At 50.0% G+C, this 25258-nt stretch overlaps 1 protein-coding gene and 1 non-coding gene across 2 annotated transcripts; both read left to right on the top strand.

Annotated features, from left to right (window-relative positions):
* Positions 1-6776: 6776 nt before the first annotated feature.
* On the top strand, positions 6777-6882 carry LOC118635202. The gene has a single exon (XR_004960525.1). It is a non-coding gene; the product is annotated as a U6 spliceosomal RNA (small nuclear RNA).
* Positions 6883-20738: 13856 nt separating this feature from the next.
* On the top strand, positions 20739-23449 carry GGT6 (gamma-glutamyltransferase 6). The gene is made up of 4 exons (XM_036269259.1): positions 20739-20872; positions 21469-21671; positions 21757-21870; positions 22155-23449. The coding sequence occupies exons 1-4, from the start codon at positions 20739-20741 to the stop codon at positions 23192-23194; spliced, it is 1491 nt and encodes a 496-aa protein (XP_036125152.1). The 3' UTR covers positions 23195-23449.
* The last annotated feature ends 1809 nt before the right edge of the window (positions 23450-25258 follow it).

The raw sequence follows: 25258 nt of genomic DNA, 5'->3' as shown, positions 1-25258 counted from the left end.
GTGAATAATGCTGCGATGAACGTGGGTGTGAATGAATGAGTCAATCAATAGCCAACTAAATTCATTTATTGAACACTTACCACCTGCTCGGCACTACTTCGGGTGCAGAGAATCCAGCAGTTGAAGAAGACAGCACCTCAGGAGCTTATATTCTAGTGGGGGCCTCCATGTGCACACAAATGAAGCAGTCGTGTGATGTCAGGTGCCGGTCAGGGCCAGGAGAAACAGGAGCGCAGCCTGCGGCTCACAGGGACTGGCCAGGTGGGGGCTGCTTTATCTAGGGTGGTCTGAGGAGACCTGTCCAACAAATGTAAGATCTGAGCTGAGATCTGCAGAGTAGGAATGTAGCTAAGACCTGTGTGGTAAAGAACATTCCAGGCAGAGCAGCGGCAGAAGCAGAAACCTGAGCCTGGATCCAGTTCAGAGTGTTTGGGAGCTGAGAGAGCATCGAGGCCGGAGGGTCACACAGAGGTGGGCAGGGACCAGAGGACAGAGAGGGAAGCAGGGCCAGGTGAGGAGTGTCCTTCGGGCGACGGTGCAGGGTTTGAGAGCTTCGGAAGGTTCCAAGCAAGGGGAGGACACGATTTGCTTTATCATCACGGGAGGGTAGACTTTAATGGGACCAGAGCGGAGGTAGGATTCCAGTTGGGTGTGCACGTCCCGTCCCTAAAGTAGGGCAGCGCCAAAACTGGTACAACGACAAGAAGTTGAGAAACCTATTAATCACCGTGGGGAGTCTTACCTCTAGAAGAAGGAGCATCTCTCTCAGCCCCTCCCATGTTGTCCTGTAATTCCCACATTTCCCCAAGCCCTCTAGGCCATTCCTCCCCACGCCTCACCCCCACTTCTCCCCATCACCTCCCTGTTCCTCCCGAGCCGGCCAGCCCTTCCCTGTCCCTGCGTGTCCCTGCCAGTTCCCCGGGCCACTCCAGACCTGAACATCCTTCCAACGACCTCCCCGCCTTCCCAGCCTCGTCCCCCACTCCCCGTTTCTCTTCTACACCCCACTCCCCTCCCTTGGGTCTCTCCGACTCCATCCCATTTGAAATGTCAGCTCCTCCCATCTCCCTAGGTCCCTGCCATTCATCCCCTGTCTTCTCTAGCAATTCAAGTCCCAAAACCACTCCCAGTTCTATTTCATCCAGCTCCCTGTCCCTTCCTGACCCTTCCAGACACTCAGTCTTTTTATACCCCAGCACCCCCACCCCCCAGGCCCACCAACTTCTGCCCATTTCCCAAAATTCCTCCCCACCCCATCCTCGCCCCTCTGGTCCAGTCCGGTCAGAGACTCGTTTTTTAGTTCCTCCTGTGGGGCCAGGAGCAGATTATCTCCCCACTTCCCAGCCAAATGTTAGAAAGCACACGCCACCTCCAGCCATCGCTAGACCCAGGAAGGAGGGAAGGCAGGGTCCCGCAGGCCCCCTTCCACGTCCCGCCCCGGGCAGGATGGGGACAGAGCCCATCCTGGCAGCCAGGCAGCTTCAGGCCCAGCCAGGGGAGGGTCCCAACAGCTGTCACCACAGACCTGGCAGAGCATGGGGCCAGCTGCAGCAGGTGGTCTCCTAGGGAGACCAGGGGGCTCTGTTTTAGGAGGGGCTATGGTTTCTCAAGATGACCAGCCTTGTGCCACCCCCTTCCCATCCATCATCACTCAGCCCCTTCTAGGTTAGGACACTGAAGATGTGACTTGTGGCTAAACACCTGTCCCTTGCTGTCCCACCTCCAACTTCCTGGGGTAGGTGATAGTTGAGACAATAAAAACCAGTCTCAGCCAGCGTCAGCAGCCATGTGGACCTGTGTTGCAGTTATTTTTTTTTTCCTTTATTGATTTTAGAGAGAGAGGAAGGGAGAGGGAGAGAGAGATAGAAACATTGATGCGAGAGAACATCGATTGGCCGCCTCCTGCATGCCCCCCACTGGGATCGGGCCCACAACCTGGGCATGTGCCTGACCGGGAATTGAACCAGCAGCCTCTTGGTGCATGGGTCAGTGCTCAACCACTGAGCCACACCGGCAGGACCTGTGTTGCAATTTTGAAGCTGCTCTGCCCTCCAGATCACCATGTCAGTCCCGGGAAATCCAGAGAAAGAGCGACCATCCAGAGAGGAGGGACAGAGACAAGCTGCACCTTTGACCACCGGCAGAGACCAGAACCATTTCCTCCCCTTGCCCGCAGCTGAGACACCTGCACACAGGCCCCAGCGGGGGCTCGTCTCTGAGTTCCAGCACGCCCTTCCTTCTGGAGTGCGCGTATCACTTCAACGGATCTGCTGTGCTTTGCTGAATCTCTCTGTCTCCTTCCTAAATTCTTCCCTGTGCGGTTACAAGAGCCTGGACACGGCCACCAGACTGCCGCCTGCCTTGGCCTCCCCATGAGCCCTCTGGCGTCACCTCCGGCCCCCAGGCCCTCCTAGCCCTGCCCGGCCACCCAGTGCCTCCAATTCTGCACAGGGCGTCCTGGTCGTGCCTCAACCCCCATTTCCCCAGCCCCTCCCTGCCTCCCAGTCCCCGAGCCTCCGCAAGGAAGAAGGCTAGTGACAAGGAAACATGACTTAAAATGCCCTCTGTCCGAGACGAAAGGTAGACTAGATGCTACAAGGGGCCGAGGTTATGGGAGTTGCCATTTAGTGGTTTCTGTACTGGAAGGTTCTGGGGGCAGATTGGGGGGCGGCCCCACAACATTGTGAATGTACACAATGCCGACGAATTGTACAATTCAAAATGCTTAAAAGGGTAACCGTTATGTATATTTTACCACAATAAAAGACATTTAAAATATTTTTCTCTATACAAGGAGCAGCTGCTGGTCACTCCCGACCCCACCCAGTCCTCTCCAGCGCCCTCCCCACAGTTGCTGTTTTGCTTCATCTTTCTCCCACGTGAACTGGATGTCCCTTCACTCTCCTGGTCCTCCCAGTCTCCCCAGCTGCCCCATCCCTCTCAGTCCTCACCCCTTCCATGACTTCCAGCCCCTCTGAGCCCTCCTCTCTGCCCTAATCACCCCCACCCCGCCAGTGTCCCTGGGTCCTGTCGGTTTCTCTCAGCCCCGCTGTCCCTCCAAGTGCACTCCATCCCCCACCCCACCCCATCCCCATCGTACCCACCCCCAATCCAGCAGAATCTCCCTGTCACTCCCCTACCCCAGTCCCACTCAATTGCCCAAATTAGGGCAGAATTATCTGTGTCTCCCAGGAGCTATTTTTGCTCTCGGGGCTTGTATAAGTTAGGGATTGTGACAGAAACCTGCCTTCCAGGAGTTTAAACAAGTGTAACAGGCTGTGGGAACGTGTCTCAGTACTGACTGCGACCCCAGGACAATACAATGACTGCAGAGTGGGGAAAGCCACCAAGGCAGGACTGGCGAAGGCGGAGGTTGAAAAACCCGTTTTGTGACCTATAGCTGACCACCCCATCAAGCTCACAAAAGGAGTTGGAGAAGCTAAGAGGGGTTAAAAATAGAGGTAGCATTTCTTTGGAGGGATCTACACAGCGATTCCCACCACCCACCCCTCCCCCCAGCAATGGGGAAGGGGTGGAGGTATGTCTGTCCCCCGCACAGGTCTAGGGAAAGGGGCTCCGATGGACCACTCAGAGAGCTCGATATGCATCGGCCAGTCAATCAACACGCTGCTGATGTTCCAGGAACTAGGGGTTTGGCTGAGGATGAACTAGGGGTCCTCAGTAACTTAGAGGTCACAGTAGAATGGCCTCTGACCCATGCCTCAAAAACCTAGTAAGGTGGGCTTCCACTTCTGCCTCAAGAATTGTCCCTCCTCCTATAAACAATTAGAAATCTGGAGAAAACAGATAAAACATATTTTCAGACACTGAACAACAGGTAACACAGGACTGTGAGCCCTGAGCGAAGAGAAACAAACCATGTAAACACCCTAGCTCAAAGCCTGGAGTTCAGAGGTCAAGGCAGGCAAAGCACTGAGGAGGAAGGAGTTCTTAGAGACAGCACCAGATGTTTGCAGAGGGGTCTCCTGGAGGTTTAGCGTAGGCCTCCTCTATTCATGTGTGAGAGGAGGCTCCCCAAGGCCAGAGAAAGAACCACCATAAAATAGTGGACCAAACAACGTCTGGAGTTCACACAGAAGTGGGAATAGTCCCTTCATCCACCAGCCAGAATGGAGAGACCTTGTAAGACAGCAGTGTTCACAATAGCCGAGATACGGAAACAATCTAATTGCTCATCGACAGAATAATGAATAAAGAAAATGTGTATGTGTATGTATACACAGACCCAGAAATTATAGAATTAGTAGATAAAGACTAAAGCAGTTATTTTAAATCTTATAAAGGTGAGGTCTTAGCCAGCGCAATAAGGCAAGATTTCTTTTTAAGACATATAGATTGGCCCAGCCAGTGTGGCTCAGTGATTGAGCACTGACCTATGTACCAAGAGGTCACCAGTTTGATTCCCAGTCATGGCACATGCCCAGGTTGTGGGCGTGCAGGAGGTGACCAATTGATGTTCTCTCTCACTGATGTTTCTTTTTTTTTTTTTGTCCTCGCTCGAGGACATTCTTCCATTTTTTGTTCAGACAGAGTAGGAAGGAGAGAGAAGGAGAGAGAGAGAGAAACATAGACATGAAAGGGACACATCGAATGGCTGCCTCCCACAGGACCCAAACGGCCGGGGACAAACTGCAACCGAGGTACATGCCCCTAGCGGAAACCGAAACCGGGCCTCTCTGGACCGTGGGCCGACGCTCTAACCGCTGAGCCAAACCGGCCAGGGATCATCGATGTTTCTATCTCTCCCTCTCCCTTCCTCTCTCTCTCTAATCAATAAAAAGAAAAAAAAAAATTTTTTTTTAAAAGCCCTGGCCAGTTTGGCTCAGCAGTTAGAGCATCTGCCTGTGGACCGAAGGGTCTCTGGTTCAATTCCCAGTGAGGGGCATATGCCTGGAGGCAACCAATAGAGGTGTCTTACTCACATTGATGTTTCTCTCTCTCTCTCCCCTCTCCCTTCTTCCCTCGCTCCCTTCCACTCTCTCTAAACATCAATGGAAAAAATATCCTCAGATGAGGATTAAAACCAATGGAAAATAGACAACAATGCTTGGGCGGTGGTGGGGGAGGTGCGGGATAAGGAGGAGGGTGTCTGGGGGTAAAAAGGAGAAACATGTAGCAAAAATTAATTAATTAATTAATAATTTTTAAAAACCTACTATAACTGCCCTTGCCGGTTTGGCTCAGCGGTTAGAGCATCGGCCTGCAGTCCGGAGATACCCGGGTTCGGTTTCCGCTAAGGGCACGTACTTCGGTTACAGTTTGTCCCCGGCCCTGGTTGCTCGTGTGGTGACAGCCACTCAATGTGTCCCTTCACGTCAATGTTTCTCTCTCTCTGTCTCTTCCTCTCTCTCCCTCCCACTCTATCTGTACAAAAAATGGAAAAATGTCCTCGGGTGAGGATAAAAAAAAAACCTACTATAACTAACAAATGAGTTTAGCAAGGCCTCAGGATATAAGGATCAAGGTCAATATACAAAAGCAAATTGCATTTCTTTTGTTTTTTGGGTTTTTCTTATCCTCACCGGAGGACATTTTTTTTTTTTTGCATTTTTATTTTCAGGTAGAGCAGGAGGGAGAGAGGTGGGGAAGAGAGAGAGAGAAACAGCGATGTTAGAGAGAGAGACACATAGACTGGCTGCCTCCCGCACAACCCCTGGGCCAGGGACAAACTGCAACTGAGGTACGTGCCCTTAGCGGAAACCGAACCCGGGACTCTCTGGTCTGTGGGCTGACGTTCTAACCACTGAGAAAAACTGGCCAGGGCGCGAATTGCATTTCTTTATATTAACAAGAAATGTTGGACATTGAAATTTTTATTTATTTTTTTTATTTTTTTTAATCCTCACCCGAGGACATTTTTCCATTTTTTTTTGTTGTTGTTCAGATAGAGTGGGAGGGAAAGAGAGGGGGAGAGAGAGAGAAACATCGACGTGAAAGGGACACATCGAGTGGCTGCCACCCGCACAACCCAACCAGGGCCGGGGACAAACTGCAACCGAGGTACGTGCCCTTAGCGGGAACCGAACCCGGGTCTCTCCGGACCGCAGGTCGACGCTCTAACCCCTGAGCCAAACCGGCCAGGGCATTGAAATTTTTAAATGTTGTTCTGTAGCAACAGGTCACAGGTTCGATTCCCTGATGAAGCACCTACCTAGGTTGTAGGTTTGATCTCTGGTCAGGGCATGTGTGGGAGACAACTGGTCAATGTTTCCCTCTCACATCAATGTTTCTCTCTAAAATCAATAAACATTATTTTAAAAAACCATTTACAATAGCAGAAAACTCAATACCATTTACAATAGGAGAAAACTAAAAAACACTCAAGGATATATTTAGCAAAATATTTAACAGACTTGTGCATGGAAAACAACAAAATATTGCAGAGATAAACTAAAAAAGTCTTAAATAAATGAAGAGATATACCATATTCATGACTCATAAGAATCCATGTCATTGTCAATTCACCCTAAATGGATCTACAGTGTTTCACTACCCCGATCAAAATTCCGTAGGCTTTCTTTCTTAAAAATTGATAAGATAATTCTAAAATTTATTCCTAAATTATATATATGTGTGTGTATATATATATGTGTATATATATACATATGTGTGTGTGTGTGTTGGAGTACTCAAACTACTCAATTTTCAGACTCACTCTAAAGCTTCAGTAATCAAGATATAGTATTAGTATTCTTTCATGTTGGGATAGACAGCAATATCAATAGAACGTAATTAAGAGTCCAAAAATAAGTTCAGTGCTCGCTTCGGCAGCACATATACTAAAATTGGAACGATACAGAGAAGATTAGCATGTCCCCTGCGCAAGGATGAATGCAAATTCGTGAAGCGTTCCATATTTTTAGACTCACATAGATTGAAAGTGAAGGGATGGAAAAAAATCTTCCAAGCAAACGGAAAAGAAAAAAAAGCTGGGGTAGCAATACTCATATCTGATAAAATAGATTTCAGAATAAAGGCCATAATTAGAGACAAAGAAGGCCACTACATAATATTGAAAGGATCTATCCAACAGGAAGATATAACCTTGATAAACATATATGCACCCAATATCGGAGCACCAAAATATATTTAAAAACTTCTGGAGGACTTCAAAGGAGAAATCGATAGCAATACAATCATAGCAGGGGACTTCAACACCCCGCTGACATCACTGGATAGATCCTCGAGACAAAAAATTAGCAAGGAAACAGAGACTCTCAATGAAGCACTAGACCAAATGGATTTAATAGATATCTACAGAGAATTACACCCCAAAACTACAGAATTCACATTCTTCTCAAGTGCACATGGGACATTCTCAAAGATAGACCACATGTCTCTACAAGTTCAAGAAGATTGAAATCATATCAAGCATCTTCTCAGATCACAATGGCATGAAACTAGAAATCAATTGCAAGAAGAACATACAAAGACATTTGAACACATGGAAGCTAAATAGCATGTTACTAAACAATGAATGGGTCACTGAGGAGATCAAGGAAGAAATCAAAAACGTCCTGGAAACCAATGAAAATGAAGGTACAACAACACAAAATCTATGGGATGCAGCGAAAGCAGTTCTGAGAGGGAAGTTCATAGCACTACAGGCCTACCTCAAAAAAGAAGAAAAATCTCTAATAGATTATCTAACCTCACAATTTAAAGAACTAGAGAGCAAACAAAAAGAAAACCCCAGAGCAAGTAGAAGGAAGGAAATAGTAAAGATCAGAGCAGAAATAAATGACAGAGACCAAAAAAACAATTCAAAGGATCGATAAAACAAAGCGCTGGTTTTTCGAAAAGATAAACAAGATTGATGGACCCTTAGCTAGACTCACCAAGAAACAAAGAGAGAGAACCCAAATACACAAAATCAGAAATGAAAGAGGAGAGATAACAACTGACACCACAAAATAAGTTCACACTCATATAGTTGATTGACTTTCAAGAAATGTTGAAAACCAAGGAAAGGATTGTCTCTTCTAAAAATGGAGCTGGAATAACTGGATACCCCTATACAAAAATAAAGTGAACCTTGACCTGTACCTCACACCATAACCCAAAATAATTCCAAAGAAATCTTAGACCTAATTATAAGAGCTAAAAATGTAACACTTCTAGAAGAAAACAAAATCTTCATGACCTGGGATTAGGCAAAAGCAAAATGATAAATAGAATTTTATCAAAAATAAAGTTGTGATCTTCAAAAGACCGTTCAGTAGATGAAAATGGAAGCACTGCCCTCGGCGGTCCCCCAGGTTTGTCTCTTGCTTCAACCATGTTTAGAGGGAACAGACCCGGGGACGCCCCTTCTTCCAGCCTCTGACCACCTTCCAACCTCTTTTCCAGTCAACACCTTTGGAACCAGCTCAGCCATCCTCAGCCTCCGAGACCAGCCAACTCTATTTGTTTGTTTTGTTTTGGTTTTGTTGTTGTTGTTAATCCTCACCCAAGGATATTTTTTCTATTGATTTTTAGAGAGTGTGGAAGGGAGGGAGAGTGACAGAGAGACATTGATGTGAGAAAACCACAACAATTGGTTGCCTTCTGCATGCACCCTGACCTTGACTGGGGATCAACCTGCAACCCTCCGGTGCACAGGCTGACGCTCTAACCACTGAGACACACCAGCCAGGGCCAGCCAACACCATGTTTATGTTTTTGTAGAGAGAGGGGAAGGGAGAGAGAGATAGAAACATCAATGTGAGAAAGACACAAAGCCCTGGCCAGTTTGGCTCAGCGGTTAGAGCGTCGGTCTGCGGTCCGGAGAAAGACACAAAGATGTTTCTCCCTCTCTCTCTCTCCCTCCCAGAAATTATTTAAAATTCTAAAATAAAAAAAGAAACATTAATCAGCTGCCTCCTGCATGCCCCCTCCTGGGGATTGAGCCCGAAACCTGAGCATGTGCCCTGCAAGGGAATAGAACTGCGACCTCTCAATCCTCTGACCCACACTGGCTGAGCACCAACACCGTATTTGACCTTAACTCCTTATTGCCAAAAAACCATAAACTCCCAGATTTCTCAGAATTATTCCACCAAGAGGGAGGCTGCCATCAACTGCCTGGTCAACCTGCATCTGGGAGTCTCCTGCACCTACCGGTCTCTGGGCTTCTATTTTGACCGGGACTATGTGATTCGGGGCGGGGGGGGGGGGGCACTTCTTCCGGGAGTTGGCCCAAGAGGAGCAGGAGGTCCCTGAGCATCTCCTACCAGGGTCTCTCTTGTTTTAAAATTTATTTAATGATTTGAGAGAGAGAGAAAGACATCAATTTGTTATTCCACTTAGTTATGCATTCATTGGTTGCTTCTTGTATGGGCCCTGACAGGGGATCAAACCCTCGACTTTGGCGAATCAGGAGGATGGTCTAACCAACTGAGCTGTCTGATGCAAAACCAAGGCGGCCATGCCCTCTTCCTAAGGTGAGTGGGATAAACTCAGGATGTCATGGAAGCTGCCATGGCCTTGGAGAAGAACCTGACCCAGGCCTTTTGGATCTGCATGCCCTGGATTCTACCCGCACAGACCTTCAACTCTGTGACTTCCTGGATGAGAAGGTGAAACTCATCAAGAAGATGGGCAACCACCTGACTAACCTCCACAGGCTGGCCAGTGCCCAGGCTGGGTTGGGTGAGGGTCTCTTCCAAAGGCTCACCCCAAACACGACTAGGAGCCTTTGGAGCCCAGAGGACTTTGAGGGGCCCCTCTGCAGCTCCCTGGTGTCTGGCTTCTTCTCAAGCCTCTCCCTGAAACCAGTAGGCATCCTTTTAACCACGCTGAAGCCCTCTCCCACACATTGGACCAAATGGAAACAATAAAGCTTTTTGCAGAAAAAAGACAAGGAAAAGAAAACAAAAACGCAAGCCACAGACAGAGAAAACATATTTACAAAACACGTTTATCCAGTAAAGGACTTGTATCTAGAATGTGCAAGGAATTCTTAAAACTCAATAATAGTAACATTTTTTAATGGGCAAAGATTTGAACAGACACTTCACCAAAGACAATATATGAACAGAAAATAAGCAAATAAAATGATGTTCAACATCATTAGATATTAGGGAAATGTACATCAAAAGCACATTGGGATACTACTATACATGCACACACACTAGAATAGCTAAAATATTAAAATGTATGATTCTAAGTGATAACAAGAACAGAGCAACTAGAATTTTCATTCATTGCTGGTAGGAACGCAAAACAGTACAACTGCTTGGGAAAATAATTGGGTAGTGTTTTATTGAGTTAACCTATGTTTGCCATACAATCCAGAAATCCCACTCTTAGATATTTACTTAAGAGGAATGGAAATCTGTGTCTATACAAAGACTTATCTACACATGTTTATGGCAGCTATATTCATAATAATGAAAAGCTGGAAACAATTCAATCTCCATCAATGGATACATAAACTATAGTATGTAGATACAATGAACACAACTCAGCAACAAAAAGAAAAAGCTACTAATACATACAACAACATGCATGTTTCCAAAAGGCTTTATACGAAGTAAAAGGGGCCAGATATGAATAATTACATACTTTCTTATTCCGTTTATGATAGTAAACCCTCAAAACATGATTCCTTTGCTAAAGGCCAACATGGAGGGACAGAAATCAGGTCAGTGGTGGCAAAGAGTCAGAGGTAAGAGGTTCAGCAAACGAGACATAGGAGGCTTTGGGGCCAATGAAAATGTTCTTTACCTTGGTTGTGGCTGTATACCTTAAAATTGGTGACTTTCACTTTATGTCAATTATACCTCAATACATCTGGTTTTTAAAATAGAATGCATGACAGACTTGCTGATCTACAGTGGGTCTGATAATAAAGTGAAAACAGTTTGCTGCATTGGAAACTGGTACCCCTAAAATCTGTTTTGGGGAAGTGAACAGGATGTGTGACTTTCCCACGGCCCAGATGTGAGCCATTGGAGAGCAAAGACCTGCCTAGAGCCTTATTAAAACCTGTCCAAGAGCGCCACCTGGAGGACAGATGCGACCATAGCAGCAAGAAGCTGAAGCTGCCCTGGCCAGTGCTCCGTGGTTAGAGCATCAGCCCATGGACTAAAGAGTCATGGGTTTGATTCTGGCCAAGGGCACATACCTGGGTTGCGGTTCAGTCCCCAGTCCTGGTTGAGATCGTGAGGGAGGCAACCAATCGATGTGTCTCTCTCACATTGATGTTTCTCTTTATCTCTCCCTCCCACGCTGTCTGAAAATAAATGGAAAAATATCCTCAGGTGAGGATTTAAAAAAAGGAGAAGGAGGAGGAGGAGGAGGAGGAGGAGGAGGAGGAGCCTGAGCTGCCTACGAGCCTAGGAGAGGTCAGTACCACTCCACAGCCAGTGACTCACCTGTGGGTGAGAGACCCAGATAACGGTGTGGGCGAGAGGGCTTTGGAAGAACTTACAAAGAAGCCCCATCAGATGAGGAGTCAGCTTCATACACGCTGAGCCTGGGGAGACGGGGTGGCAGCTCAGCTCATACAGTACTGGTCAGAATAAAACCTTTCTCGCCCTGTCCACCTCTCTCTCCCCCACTTCAACTCTGGAGGAACAAAAAGCAGCCTAGTACATGAGGAAGAGAATCTCAGGGTGTATGAGCAGTGAGGGGAGGGGAAACTGAGGAGTTTATCCGATACGCACACACACACTATCACACACACACACACTCACACCAGTTCTTTTCCCTGCTGGATGCTGCCTACCCCAAACAGACCAAGAAGTTGCTAGGGAGAAGTTTTTAACCTTAAATGAATTTTACTTTTTTTCTTGTATTTTTTTTATTGTGGTAAAAAATATAAATAACAATATTTGCCATGTTAACCACAATTCAGTGACACCAAATACACTTACACTCTTGTACACTCACCTCTAGAACATTTCCATCATCCCCAACAGAAACCTCGACCCACTGAAGAAGGCTCCCCACTTGGCCCTGCCCCACCCTGGCAACCAGCCCTGCCCTCCGGCTCCATGAATTTAACCACACTCTCCGTTTTGTTTTGTTTTTTTGTTTTTTAATTGCAGTTACTGGAATGAGACTTTTATAACTTGAACCGACCCAGGAACTTTTTACCAACCGAGAGTGTCCAGAGAAGACGTGGCCTGCCCTATGTTCCGTGCCAAGGGTGGCGACAACATCCCTGCAGAACAAGTTTGCGTGGAGATGGGAAGATCAAAATAAAATTGCGTTATGACGGCACCCTGTGAGTCCTAGTCGTTCAACCTCACACTTCGCAAATAAGGGGCTTGTTTTTCTCATGTGACAAGAAATCTAAGGACATGCAGTCCAGGGCTTACCGCTGGTTGAAAAGTCACCGAAGCACAGGCTCCTCGCAGCTCCTTAGTGTAGCGCCCCCACCCGCACGGCCTAGGTCTAGAGGCTGAGTTCCAGGAAGGAAGAGAAAAGGCAGATGCTTTTGGAAGAACTGGGGCCCTGGCCAGTTTGGCTCAGCGGTTAGAGCGTCGGCCTGCGGTCCGGAGAGACCCGGGTTCGATTTCCGCTAAGGGCACGTACTTCGGTTGCAGTTTGTCCCCGACCCTGGTTGGTCATGCGGGTGGCAGCCACTCGATGTGTCCCTTCACGTCGATGTTTCTCTCTCTCTCTCCCTCCCACTCTATCTGTACAAAAAATGGAAAAATATCCTCGGGTGAGGATAAAAAAAAAAAAAAGAATTGGGGAAATTGTCACTCGGTCACTTCTGTGTTCTGTGGTTCAGTGAGTAACCTGGATGACAGACCCTGCTCTAAAAGATCACGAAGCCAGCCCAGCCAGTGTGACTCAGTGTTTGAGCGTCGACCCATGCACCAAGAGGTTGCCGGTTCAATTCCTAGTCAGGACACATGCCTGGGTCGTGGGCCAGATCCCCAGTGGGGAGCATGCAAGAGGCGGCCAATCAATGTTCTCTCTCATCAATGTTTCTATCTCTCTCTCCCTCTCACTTCCTCTCTCTCTAAAACCAATAAAGGAAATATAATAAAGAAGATCACAAAGTCAGAAGCATGGTAGTATCCCTTGGTAGGGCCAGACTGGTCAGTGATTCTCACCTCCACATAGATGAGTCACTCACTCAGAGGAAAAGACCTGAGGGCAAGGATCTAACTGGCTGAGCTTAGGCCACATGTGTGCCCCTTGCTTGTATCGTATGGTAGGTTGAGGAAGGATTTGCTCCCTCTGCTTCTGTAGTGGGAGAGAGTGACAAGGGGCAGGTACTTGATATTACCTGCCTCCATCATATACATAAGCTGGAGGTGACCCCTATATATTGGCCTCTGTGGTGTTTATTTCTTCATAGCAGGCTGGCACCTGATAGCTCAAAAGACCACCAGAGGCAAACTCAAATTTGTATACATCTGATTGCTTTCAGTATAGCCCCAAATAAGCATATTTTTAGCCACGAGTGCCTGCCCGCTTTGCATACCTTGCGAAACATCACCCAGTGTGTGCTGGCCATAGATAAGGCAAACCCCAGGGCTCCAAGACCCAGAACCACTGCTGCCCTTCAGAGCTCTCAGACCCAGAGACTCCCCTCCGCACTTAGATGCGTATGCAAATCTCCGTTCCGAGTCCCTCCTCTCCAAGAGGTCCCTTGCCCATACTCCTGCCCTGCGGTGCCCAGCACTGCTGTCCCTAGGTCTGCGGTGGGCGACTTCCCCTCCCCTCCAGGCAGCCCTGCCCTGGCACCACCCAAATACAGCTCACTGGGTGCTACTGCCATCTTGTGGTCATGCTTTTTATTTTCCTTGCTCAGCCCCAAATCTCGGCGTGCGACAGGACACCACACTCTAGGGAGGAGAAAATCTGATGCTGTTAGGAAAGAGAACAGAGACTAGACAGCTGAAAGTCTGACAAACCACCGCAGTCAGTAACGTCTAAGGTCAACGAGGCTCTCAGCACAAGGATAGGACTGGTGCCCGAAGGCAACTGGAACACTTTCGACAAGAGATAAAAGCAGTGACTAAAGAGCTAGATGCTTCCGGGACAGGGACACCCAAGGTACTTCCTGATTCAGGTCTGCTTTAGAAATACTCAGAGAAGAAACTGACCGGTGACCTAGAGTCAAACGTCCCCATTCTGAGTCCGGGCCCGGGTGCCAGCAGAGGCAGGAGAGCACGGATACCCTCCTTGCCTTCTAGGTTTTTAGGACCTTTGAGCCAGTGTCAATGTGCTGCTTCTACCTGGCACCCCACCTCCCGTGCCCCCCCAAATTCAAGTGCATATGTTGTGAGCTGCCCTCCAGAGACTCCTAGATGTATATGTGCAATCGTCAATGTTAGCTGCAGGCAAAAGCCACACTTCTGGCCGAATTAAATAGAAAATAAGTTCAGGAAAGGTCCGTGTGCACAGAAAGTGGATGGGGGCGGGGGCGCTGTCGGAGAATTGGCTCAGGGCATGTGCAGTGAGGACCGACGTTCAGGGTTAGGCTGCAGAGATGTCTGGTGAGGGCACTCCTGTTTCCACTGCACCTGGGACCCGGATGCCACACTCGTACCCCTGACATGAACACTGGGTCCTGCGCTGCCATAACGCTGAAGCAAGATTTTGTAGGAGCACTGCCATCCCTACCAGGTAAAACAAAGCACTTCTGGATTCTCTGCTTATTGGAACAGAGGATAAAGCCCTTGCCGGGGGCTGTGTTGATTTTCCCCAATAAACACCTAGAATAGCAGCTGCAGTTTGACTTCCCTCTTATTACAGCTGACCCTTGGACACCATGGGTTGGAACTGCCTGGGTCTACTTCCATGCAGGTTTTGTTTGTTTGTATTTTGTTTGTTTCTATATTGATTTTAGAGAGAGAGGAAGGAAGAGGGAGAGAGAGATAGAAACATCAATGAGAGAGAACATTGATTGGCCGCCTCCTGCACGCCCCCGACTGGGCATCGGGCCCACAACCTGAGCATGTGCCCTGACTGGGAATTGAACCGGAGACCTCTTGGTGCGTGGGTCGATGCTCAACCACTGAGCCACACCAGCCAGGCAGGTTTTTAAAGTGTATTATTTTTTTACTGTATTTTCCATTGGTGATCGGAAACCCACATATGTGGACAACCAACTTTAGTTTTATGCAGTTTTCAACTGTGCAGGGATGGGAGGTCAACACCCCTAAACCCTAAACCCTGCATTGTTTAAAGGTCAACTGTATCTCTACTGTAATTTCTCAAGAGCCATTTGTCTTCTGCATTAGACAAAGGACTAAGTTAATTGAAATATGATAGGAATCAGTAACCCTTCGTCTTCCAAGTCTTTCCTGGTAGCGTTCATCCTTGCACCCCCTCCAAGGACGCAGGCTTGACTTTGACAGCGCTCACACGGGGCACAGCAGAGGCTCCCCTGGGATTCACACCATTCCGAGAAACAATGTGAAGAGTATGATAGATGCAGAGTACATTTATTCCAACTACATATTCAGAAAGTGTGGAAGTAGCCATAGGGTGAGTTAAGAATTCTGCCAGACCTACCAAATTTCCCTTCATCACCTAAACATCACAGTCCCCATTCCAACTAATGGACTAGTGGACCACAGTGGCATTCAGAAATTATTAGCTTCGAGCCAGTATCCAATAATCCCTGAGAGATATGGGTACTTGTCTCTCCCGAGTGCACAGCTGCCCTAGCACATGGCATGTACTAACACTGCCTCCTGTCTTTGAGGCTGGTCCTGACTTGATCAAAAACTCTTTTCAGTGGTTTCTACAACTGGATTCACCGGGAGTGGGTGTTTTTTTGTTTTTGTTTTTTTTTTAATAGAAATCAATTACATTGATATTAGAACACTATAAACATCACAATATGCTTTGTTTTTCTAAGATCTTTTATTGATTTTTAGAGAGAGAGGGAGAGAATCAGCGATGTGAGAGTGAACTATGGATTGCCTGCCTCCTGCTTGCCCCGTACCTGGGATGGAGCCCACAACCAGGGAGATGAACCGGCAACTTTTCTGTGCAGAGACCAACGCCCAACCAACTGAGCCACACCAGCCGGGGCTGGAGTAAATTTTTTTTAATACCAATATTCTGGTCACATCACACACAGAGAATCACCTTGCAAGGAAAACCCAATTCTTCTACCCCAACAACACTTCATTGTCTCCATATCTATGATCAAAGTCAAATCTCAGCATGTCCCAGGGGCCAATAATAAAGTCAATACACACACACAACAGGTCTGAGCCAGAGAGACGATGAGTAGGACAGTCAGCCTGAGGGAACTGGAAAGAAGTGACCGCCGGCCTCTGGGAGCCCCTCTGGTTGGAAGGAGCAGCCAGGGCTGCTGCAGCACCTGCTCTGTGGACGGGGGGCGGGGGGGGGGGCATCCAACCTTCGGCAGTGCCCAGCTCCTCACTGCCCTCCCCAGCACATGCAGCTCAAGGAGTACTCAGTGAATGCCCAGAAAATGCACCTGTGAGAGTATTACTATAAGCAGCAATTCTCAAACCTGGCGACACATTAGAATCACCTGGGGAGCTTTAAAAACTCTCTTGATGACCCAGGCTCATTCCCAGAGTGAGCCATTGGTGTGGGACTGGGGGAGGGGAGGGACCAGCATATTGGTATTATTTTAAATCACTGGCCGCGATTCCAGCTGCAGAAATCACTGGACTAGGGGCCTAGATAAGGCAGTGGATTGCCCCCTTGGCTGCACACTGCAAACACCTGGGAAGCTTTAAAGAAAAGACCAATGGAATGCCAACCTAGAGACTCTGATTTAACTGTTTAATTTGTCTGCCTGGCATGAGGATTTTGCCAGGTGGTTCTATGGTGCAGAACCATAAGGATGAGGTCGAGAACACTATTAGGATAAGAGAATGAATGAGGGATGAGAATTATTAGGAAAAGAGAATGAATAAAAGATAAAATGAGGAAATGAAGACATGAATGAACCCGTAGCTCTGTACTCACGGTTCTGTGAGCGGCGCGTGTACCTGTGGGTGCAGGGGTGGGGATTATTCGCATCCTTTCCACATTGTGACACCGAGGCCCAGACAACAGAGAGCAAGGACTTCGTGTGTCTTGGAGGGTCCACTCTGTCCCAGACAGCGGCCTAAATGCTTTCAATGTATTTCCTTATTGAATCCTCACCATAACCCTGGGAGGATGGATATTGTTAGACACTTTTCCACAGAATTGGAGTCAAGACTCCCAGAGGTCAAAGGACTTGCCTGCAGCCACGTAGTGAGTCAGAGGCCGAAACTAGACGCGACCCAGGTGTCCCAAAGCCAATGCCATTCCAACTGCCGCGGACATGACTGGCTCCGCAGCTGTCGGCCTGACACCGTTCACCCCCAGAGTCTGTCTGGTTCTACCTGAAGCTTTGCTAACAGTCATCTCTTGGGATGCGGGGCAGCATTGTCCGGGCCCAGAGCTTCAGGGGTGAGAGAGACCACAAAGGAAAAGGTCTCCATGACCCAACCAGTGGAGGCCTTGGTCCCAAAGAACTTGTCAGGACACAGCTCTAAGCACAGAGGAATACTGGCTGGACAGGGGTCAAAGACTCATGTCTGCTGGACAAAGGGAGCCAGCTCTGGAAGCCCAGAGGCCAGACTGAAGACAGGGCAGGAGACGGGGTAGCACAGGCAGCGTCGGTTCTCAACCACCTGTTCTCAGGAAGAAAGGACTGACCTCCCTTCTGAGATTATAACCTTCCCACATTGTGCTAACAGGAAGTGGAGTCAAATTATTATTATTTTTTTAAACCCTCACCTGGGGATATTTTTCTGTTTATCATCAGATAGAGTGGGAGGGAGGGAGAAGAAAGGAAAGAGAGACACATCGATGTGAGACAGACACATCAACTGGTTGCCTCCCGCACAACCCAACCAGGGCCGGGACCAACCACAACCGAGGTACGTGCCCTTGGCCGGAATCAAACCCGAAACTCATTGGTCCCTGGGCTGACTAACTGCTGAGCCAAACTGGTCAGGGCGGAGTCGAATTATTTTATTAAATTAGAGCAGATTACCATCAGGAATCAGGTGGTTCCCCTACCCCACCCTTGGGAGAGAAAAAAAAAAGTGACAACCTGCGCCGATATCTCCATTTGGTGTGTTTTCATTTTTTATTTATTTATTTTATCCTCACCTGAAGACATTTTTGCATTCATCTTCAGATAGAGCAGGAAGGAGAGAGGGAGGAAGAGAGAGAGAGAAACATCGATGTGAGAGAGACACATCTACTGGTTGCCACCCACAAGACCCCAACCGGGGCAGGGGACAAGCTGCAACCAATGTACATGCCCTTAGGGGAACTGAACCCAGGCCTCTCTGGTCCACAGGCCGTTGAGACAAATCAGCCAGGGCAATTTGGTGTGTTTTTATTGATCCAAAAACTAAAGGCTTTTCTGGGGGTTTGGGGATGAAAAACAACTTGTGGTGGGCTGTGGGGAAAATAGGAAGCAAGGAAATGGAGATAGCAAGTGTAGACGATTTTTTGTAGATCAGTACTACCCAAAGTGTGGTTCCGGGACTGTGGCAGCAGCATCCCCTGGGAGTTAGGAAAGCCAATTCAGGTCCCGACCCCAAACCTACAAAATCAGACACTCTGGAAATGGAGCCCAGAAACCTGATTTAACAAGCTCCCTGGATGATTCCAATGCACACCCATGTCAGAGAACCTGCTTGTGAAGAGGCTGAGAGAAAGGGACGTGGCTGGAGAGCCGAGTGGGATTAAAGGATGGTATCCGTGGTTTTTCAGTGTCAAAAACACTTGAGCTTTTTTTAAAGCTTTTTATTGAAATACAATACACCTCCAGAAAGTGCATGTGTCATAAATGTACAGCTGGTTGTAGTTTCACAATCCACACACTCATGGAACCAACATCGGATTAAGAAACAGAACGTCGCCCTGGCCGGTTTGGCTCAGCGGTTAGAGCATCAGCCTGTGGTCCAGAGAGACCTGGATTCGGTTCCTGCTAAGGGCACGTACCTCGGTTGCAGTTTGTCCCCAGCCCTGGTTGGGTTGTGTGGGTGGCGGCAACTCGATGTGTCCCTTTCACATCGATGTTTCTCTCTTTCTTCCTCTCTCTCCCTCCTACTCTATCTGAACAAAAAATGAAAAAATGTCTTTGGGTGAGGGTAAAAAAAAAAAAGATGCCCTGGCCAGTTTGGCTCAGCGGTTGGAGCGTCGGCCTGCGGTACAGAGAGACCCGGGTTCGGTTCCCGCTAAGGGTACGTACCTCGGTTGCAGTTTGTCCCCGGCCCTGGTTGGTCGTGCGGGTGGCAACCACTCGATGTGTCCCTTCACATCGATGTTTCTCTCTCTCTCTCTCCCTCTCTCTCCCTCCCGCTCTATCTGAACAAAAAAAATGGAAAAATGTCCTCGGGTGAGGTTAAAAAAAAGAAAGAAAGAAAGAAACAGAACATCACCAGCATCCCAGAAGCCCTCTCGTGCCTTCTCCTGTTACCATCTGACTTCTAAGGGCAGAAACTAGTTTCACTGGTTCTTGTACTTCATATAAATGGAAGCAAAAACACATGTGCTCATTGGTATCTGGCTTTTTTCACTCATCGGTGTGCGTGTAAGATCATCTATAGTATGGCACAGAACGGCAGGCCCCTCCTTTCTCCGCTGCATAGTATTCCACTGTGTGACGGCACCACGCCCTCTACTGGTCATGGGCATGTGGGCACTCTCGAACGGGCGACTGTGCCAATTAGTGCTGCTATGAACATTCTGGGACATGTCTCTTGGGTACATACCTAGGGGAGAAATTTCTGAGGGCTCAACCCTGTTTAAACGTTTCTGAGAAGAAACCAGCAGGGACATTGTGAAGCTACAGGAGAGATGGGAGTCAACTAGAGGGAGAGGGAGGTCCCCGGGGAAGTAGGAAGCCAGAGGTGGGAGGGGTTGGGTCAGAATCAGAGGCCGGAGTGGCAACAGGTGGGGAGGAGAGAGCAGTGTGGAAGGTGGGTTTGTCGTTGCGGTGGGTATGGAGGGCTCCTTGCATCCGCCTTATTTGCCCATGTGAAGTAGGGAGCATGTGGAGTCAGAGGGTTTGGGACTTGAGGCAGGGGGAAGGGAGAAGGTTTGAGGTGGGCAAGGCAGAATGGTCAGCAGAGACATGGCTAGAGATCGAATGAGACTGGAGTCCATAACCTGCCCTGCAACACTCTGAGGTTCTCGGATTTTGCCACAGAACAGGTCGGTGATGTGAATCCCAGAGAGAAGGAATTTGGAAACATGGTTTCCAGGCTATGGCTCCCTAAGAGGTCTGTACCGCCACCTGCTGGTCAAGAGCCACATGACTGAGCCTTTACCTCCTGTTGCTCATGGGGTAAAGAAACCCAGATCCCTGGAGGAACCTCACATACTGAGGCCCAATCCGGGCAACAATGTAACTGTAATCCCAATTCAAGCTCCACTGTCTCTGCATGAACATTCTGAACAGGCCTGGGGGCTCTGGGGCTGCATCCCCTGAACAGGGAGCCAGCAAGTATTCTGGATCTCAGGGCATATGGCTGTGGCCCAAGGGCTGAGCTCCTCCTACCTCCCTGAGCTGCATCCCCTGACAGAGTCCCCTGCCATGAGAGACCCTAGGCCAGTGCCCTGATGGGAGAGCCTCCCTGGCCCATGACCTGCCCAGACCTGTCCCAGATTCCACAACACCCTTCCCCAAGGCTGCCTCCGCCTCCCACCTGCCTGGCTTGGGCAGGGCATTGTGAGACTCAGCTGGGAAGGAAGACGGGCAGGCGGGCTGGGGTGGGCACCGCGGGGCCATGGAAGACACGACAGGGCCCGTGGTCTACCAGAAGCTGCTGCTCTGGGAACAGAGCTGGGAGTCTGAAGAAGAGGAAGAGGAGATATCAGAGCCTCTCATTTTCGATCCCTGGAAGCCCCAGGATTCCTCTTGGTGAGTCAGGGAGGGCTCTGGGCACCTGGCAACTCAGGACTGAGGCTGGCTGAGCCCCTCCCTCTGGGGCCCCTCGTGGGGCCAGGCAACCCTATGCTTGGCTCAGCTCCAGGAATTTTCTGGTTGAATAGGAGGAGCCCGGGCTACAGCCCAGATGTGGCCTGAACCAGTCAATTCATGGTCTGTGTGTCTGAAGGGACATTTGTACCAAGCCAGCCCGCCCACTGCTCTGTCAAAGGTGCCCAGCCCCCAACCCCTGGTGCAGGAGGCACCTGCTGAGCAGGTTGGGGCCTGGTTACACCTGGCTGGGCCCTGGCTCCTCAAGCCTGCCAAGCCCCTGCCAGGCTTCCTTCCCAACTGACTCAACTCTGTCTCTCCGACCTTCTCTCCAGAGACTCCCTCCCTAACTGTCCTCAGTTTCCCCAATCTTTATGTTTCTGTCCACACTGCACCATCTGCCAGGAAGCCTTTCTTCTTCTTAAACTTGCACTCCTCTTGCAAACAAGATCAACCTTTTGGAAAATATTCCCTGGGTTTTCTTGGGGCTCCTGGGTATCCCCCTGTCTCGGCCCTGGCTCAGGATAACCTCTCTGCAGGAAAGAAGTTAGTGCTCGGCCCGGGGCCTGGGCCCAACTAGTCGCCACCCTGTTGCTGTTGGCTGTTGGCTTCTCTCTGGCTGTGTGGCAACTTCATACCAGGGGTAGCTCTACAGAAAACTTGGGCTCTGTGGTCCCTCCACCCAGTGGGCACTCACACCGCCCGGGTGTGTACCACCATGGTGCCATCATCAGCCCTGCAGGTCAGTAATGAGAGCAGCTCTGGGAGGGGAAGGACCAGGGTCCCTGACCCAGCCCCTCCCAGTGACAGCCCCTTTCTTGCTGCAGCTGTGTGCTCCCACCTGGGCCAAGAGCTGCTTGTTGCCGGAGGCAATGTTGTGGACGCAGGAGTCGGAGCGGCTTTGTGTCTGGCGGTAGTGCATCCTCATGCTACAGGGCTAGGTCAGTGACCCCCAACCGCAGTGACCCCAACCCTGGGCCCAATCAGTGACCTGGAACCCGGTGGTTAGTGACCCTGACCTCAAGGCTTGTCAGTGAGCAGGACCTAGGACTTGGCCAGTAGTTCCAACCCTAGGCTGTGACCCTTAATTCCAGATCCATGTGATCCTGACCCCAGGTGGGTTTCCAGGCCCAGTCAGTAACTCCTGACCCCAGGCTAAGTCATAACCCTTCACCTAGAGCTACTGAGTGACCCTGACCCCGTGTGACCCCTTTGTCTCCCCCAGGTGCCATGTTTTGGGGCCTCTTCTACAACAGCTCCTCGGGCAATTCAACTGCCCTGACATCAGGCCCAGTGCAGACCCTGGTCCCCGGCCTGGGGCTGCCCTCGGCTCTGCCCACCCTGCGCTTGCTACACACACGCTTCGGCCGCCTACCCTGGCCACGGCTGCTGGTGGGCCCCACCACACTGGCTAAAGATGGTTTCCTCGTGGACACACCCTTGGCCAGGGCTCTGGAAGCCCAGGGCACAAAGGGCCTCTGTCCACTACTTTGCCACACTGATGGGACGCCCCTGGGCCCTGGAGCCCGTGCCACCAACCCAAAACTGGCAGAGGTACTAGACAGGGCAGCACTTGCCCCCAGCCCAGACTTTGCTGGGGATGCTCTACTGAGTCTGCTGGCCAAGGACCTGGGGCTGGAAGGACCCTCAGCTGAGCCTATGCCCACCTTGGAGCCAGCGCTGCAGCTGTCTTTGGCCCAGGGCATCCTGTTCACCACCCCCAGCCCCTCGGCTGGCCCAGAACTGCTGGCACTACTGGAAGCAGCCCTACAATCTGGAGGACCCAGCCCTGGTCCCTGCCCACCACCCCTACAAGCTACTGAGACTCCTGTGAGCAGTGCCCTGGCCACCGTGGACAGCAGCGGTTCTGTGCTCCTTCTCGTCTCCTCACTCAATAGCTCCTTCGGCTCTCGACACCTGTCCCCAAGCACTGGGGTTCTACTCAGCAACCTAGTGGCTAAGTCTGCAATTAACACCTGGGCCTGCCCCCTCATCCTTCTTGGCAGCCCAGATGAAACAGAGGCCGATGTGTTGGGGCTGGTGGCTTCAGGGACCCCCGTAGTAGCCGGAGTCACAACTCATGCCCTGCTCAGCCACCTGGCTGGGCCCCAAACCCAGGCCCAGCACCAGCACCAGGCCCAGCAAGGACCGACAGAGAGCCCCAGTGTTTGTGGCCAAGGGTCTGTGCTCCAGGTGGCAGCCCATGCAGAGCATGCCCATGTCTCCAGTGTACCCAGTGGCTGCTGCCCCTTCCAGGGGTTCTGAGGGTCAAGGACAGAGCAGGCCCAGCAGCGATGGAGTGCACAAAGAGCATGCATGGATTATGTGCTCACCACTGGCTCAGGCCCTCAAACTCTGGCTTGGTCAGTTACAGGACTGGCTCTTCTCAGCTAAGGAAACTGAGGACAATAAGAAAAGAGCACCAAGACCTGGGGCCAGCCCTGAGTTCAGATCCAGTTCTGAAAAGGAAAGATGGACAAATGCCAAGCCTCTATCTAGGCTCGGGGCCCCTTGGGCGGGGCAGACAGAGCCTGGGGTACTCCTGGCATCTCCATCCTCCCCTTCAGGCCACCGTCTGCCGATCTCCCTCAGTGAGGCTGGAAACAAAATAAAGATCAAGTCCCACGGATGCCATGCGCCATGCGCCATTCCTGCTTCTTGGTTAATGACCCATAAGTCTCTGAGGTACCTGGTGTCGGGGCTTCCCCAGTGGGCAGCACAGGAGACCCCCGAACCCAGAGAGGCAGAGACTGGGCTGATGTCTTTCAGCTCCCCCCGGATCTGCTCACCTCCTGCCTCCTAGGGCACCAGAGATGGAAGGTAAACCTCTTAATTTCACTTCCTAAAACAGACAGCAGAGCAAGGAAGAGGTTGAGAGGGTGAGTAGGAGGTTCCCTCGGGGCCTGTGTACAAAAAAGCTGGGTGTATGAAATTTAAAGGCCAGGTTTGACCCTGACCACCCCACCTCCCTGAGGGCTGGGGTCTCTCTGGACTACACCCTCCAGAGACAGCTTCTCAAGTCAACAAACAGGGTTGACCAGTAGCACCTCCACACATACACATTGTAAAAGGTATCTCTGATTTCACAGAACTTGTAATCCTACCATCTCCATCTCCCTCCCATCCAGAAAGAAAATTCTGCCCCTGTTCAGTAAATGGTAGCACAATCTACCCACTCACTTTAGCCCCAAACCTGGCATCCCTCTCTTTTTTTCTCTCCCCACATCCATCACTCCCTACCAGCTCCAAATAGCTGGAATCTGACCTGTTCTCCTAATTCCTTGGCCCAATCCACCATTGTCTCTGTTCTTTCTGCTTCTACCTCTTCATTCCTACAATCCATCCCAACAGAGCTGCAGAATAAGCTTTTAGAAATGTAAACAGAATTAAGACTTGCCCCTCCAGAAAACCCTCTGACGACCCATTCACACTCAGGGTAAAATTCAAACTCCTGATTTTTTTGTTGTTGTTCCTTTATTGATTTTAGAGAAAAAGGAAGGGAGAGGGAGAGAGAGATAGAAACATTGATGAAAGAGAACATCGATTGGCCGCCTCCTGCATGCCCCCCACTGGGTATCGGGCCCACAACTTGGGCATGTGTCCTGACCAGGAATTGAACCGGCGACCACTTGGTGCATGGGTCGTCCTCAGCCACTGAGCCACACCGGCCGGACCTGTGTTGCAATTTCGAAGCTGCTCTGGAGGCTGCTCTGCCCTCCAGATCACCATGTCAGTCCTGAGAAAACCAGAGAAAGAGCGACCATCCAGAGAGGAGAGACAGAGACAAGCTGCACCTTTGACCACCGTCAGAGACCAGAACCATTTCCTCCCCTTTCCCGCATCTGAGACACCTGCACACAGGCCCCAGCGTGGGGGCTCCTCTCTGAGTTCCAGCACGCCCTTCCTTCCAAACTCCTGATTTTTTTTTTTTATCCTCACCTGAGGACATTTTTCCATTTTTTGTACAGATAGAGTGGGAGGGAGAGAGAGGAAGAGACAGAGAGAGAGAAACATCGATGTGAAAGGGACACATCGAGTGGCTGCCACCGCACGACCAACCAGGGCCGGGGACAAACTGCAACCGAGGTACGCGCCCTTAGCGGGAACCGAACCCGGGTCTCTCCGGACCGCAGGCCGATGCTCTAACCGCTGAGCCAAACCGGCCAGGGCAAACTCCTGATTTTTTTGAAGTGAGAGCAAAAGGGCGGGACCTTCCCCGCCCAGCGCCTCCTGGCCCCGCCCCGCCCCGCCCCGCCCCGCCCCAGCTCTTCCTTCCCTGGACGACTCCATCCAGCGCGCATGCGCCGCGACCTGACCCGGAAGAGACCG

The sequence above is a fragment of the Molossus molossus genome, unplaced genomic scaffold, assembly GCF_014108415.1.
Source record: "Molossus molossus isolate mMolMol1 unplaced genomic scaffold, mMolMol1.p scaffold_m16_p_19, whole genome shotgun sequence".
NCBI classification, from domain to species: Eukaryota; Metazoa; Chordata; class Mammalia; order Chiroptera; family Molossidae; genus Molossus; species Molossus molossus.
This window is presented reverse-complemented; position numbering and strand designations above follow the sequence as displayed.

Excerpts from the sequence above, each read along its gene's own strand:
- GGT6 (XM_036269259.1), top strand. The coding sequence starts at position 20,739 with ATGGAAGACACGACAGGGCCCGTGGTCTACCAGAAGCTGCTGCTCTGG. Across the intron at positions 21,672-21,756 it reads TGCCATCATCAGCCCTGCAG|CTGTGTGCTCCCACCTGGGC; the intron begins GTCAGTAATGAG and ends TTCTTGCTGCAG. Across the intron at positions 21,871-22,154 it reads TCCTCATGCTACAGGGCTAG|GTGCCATGTTTTGGGGCCTC; the intron begins GTCAGTGACCCC and ends TGTCTCCCCCAG.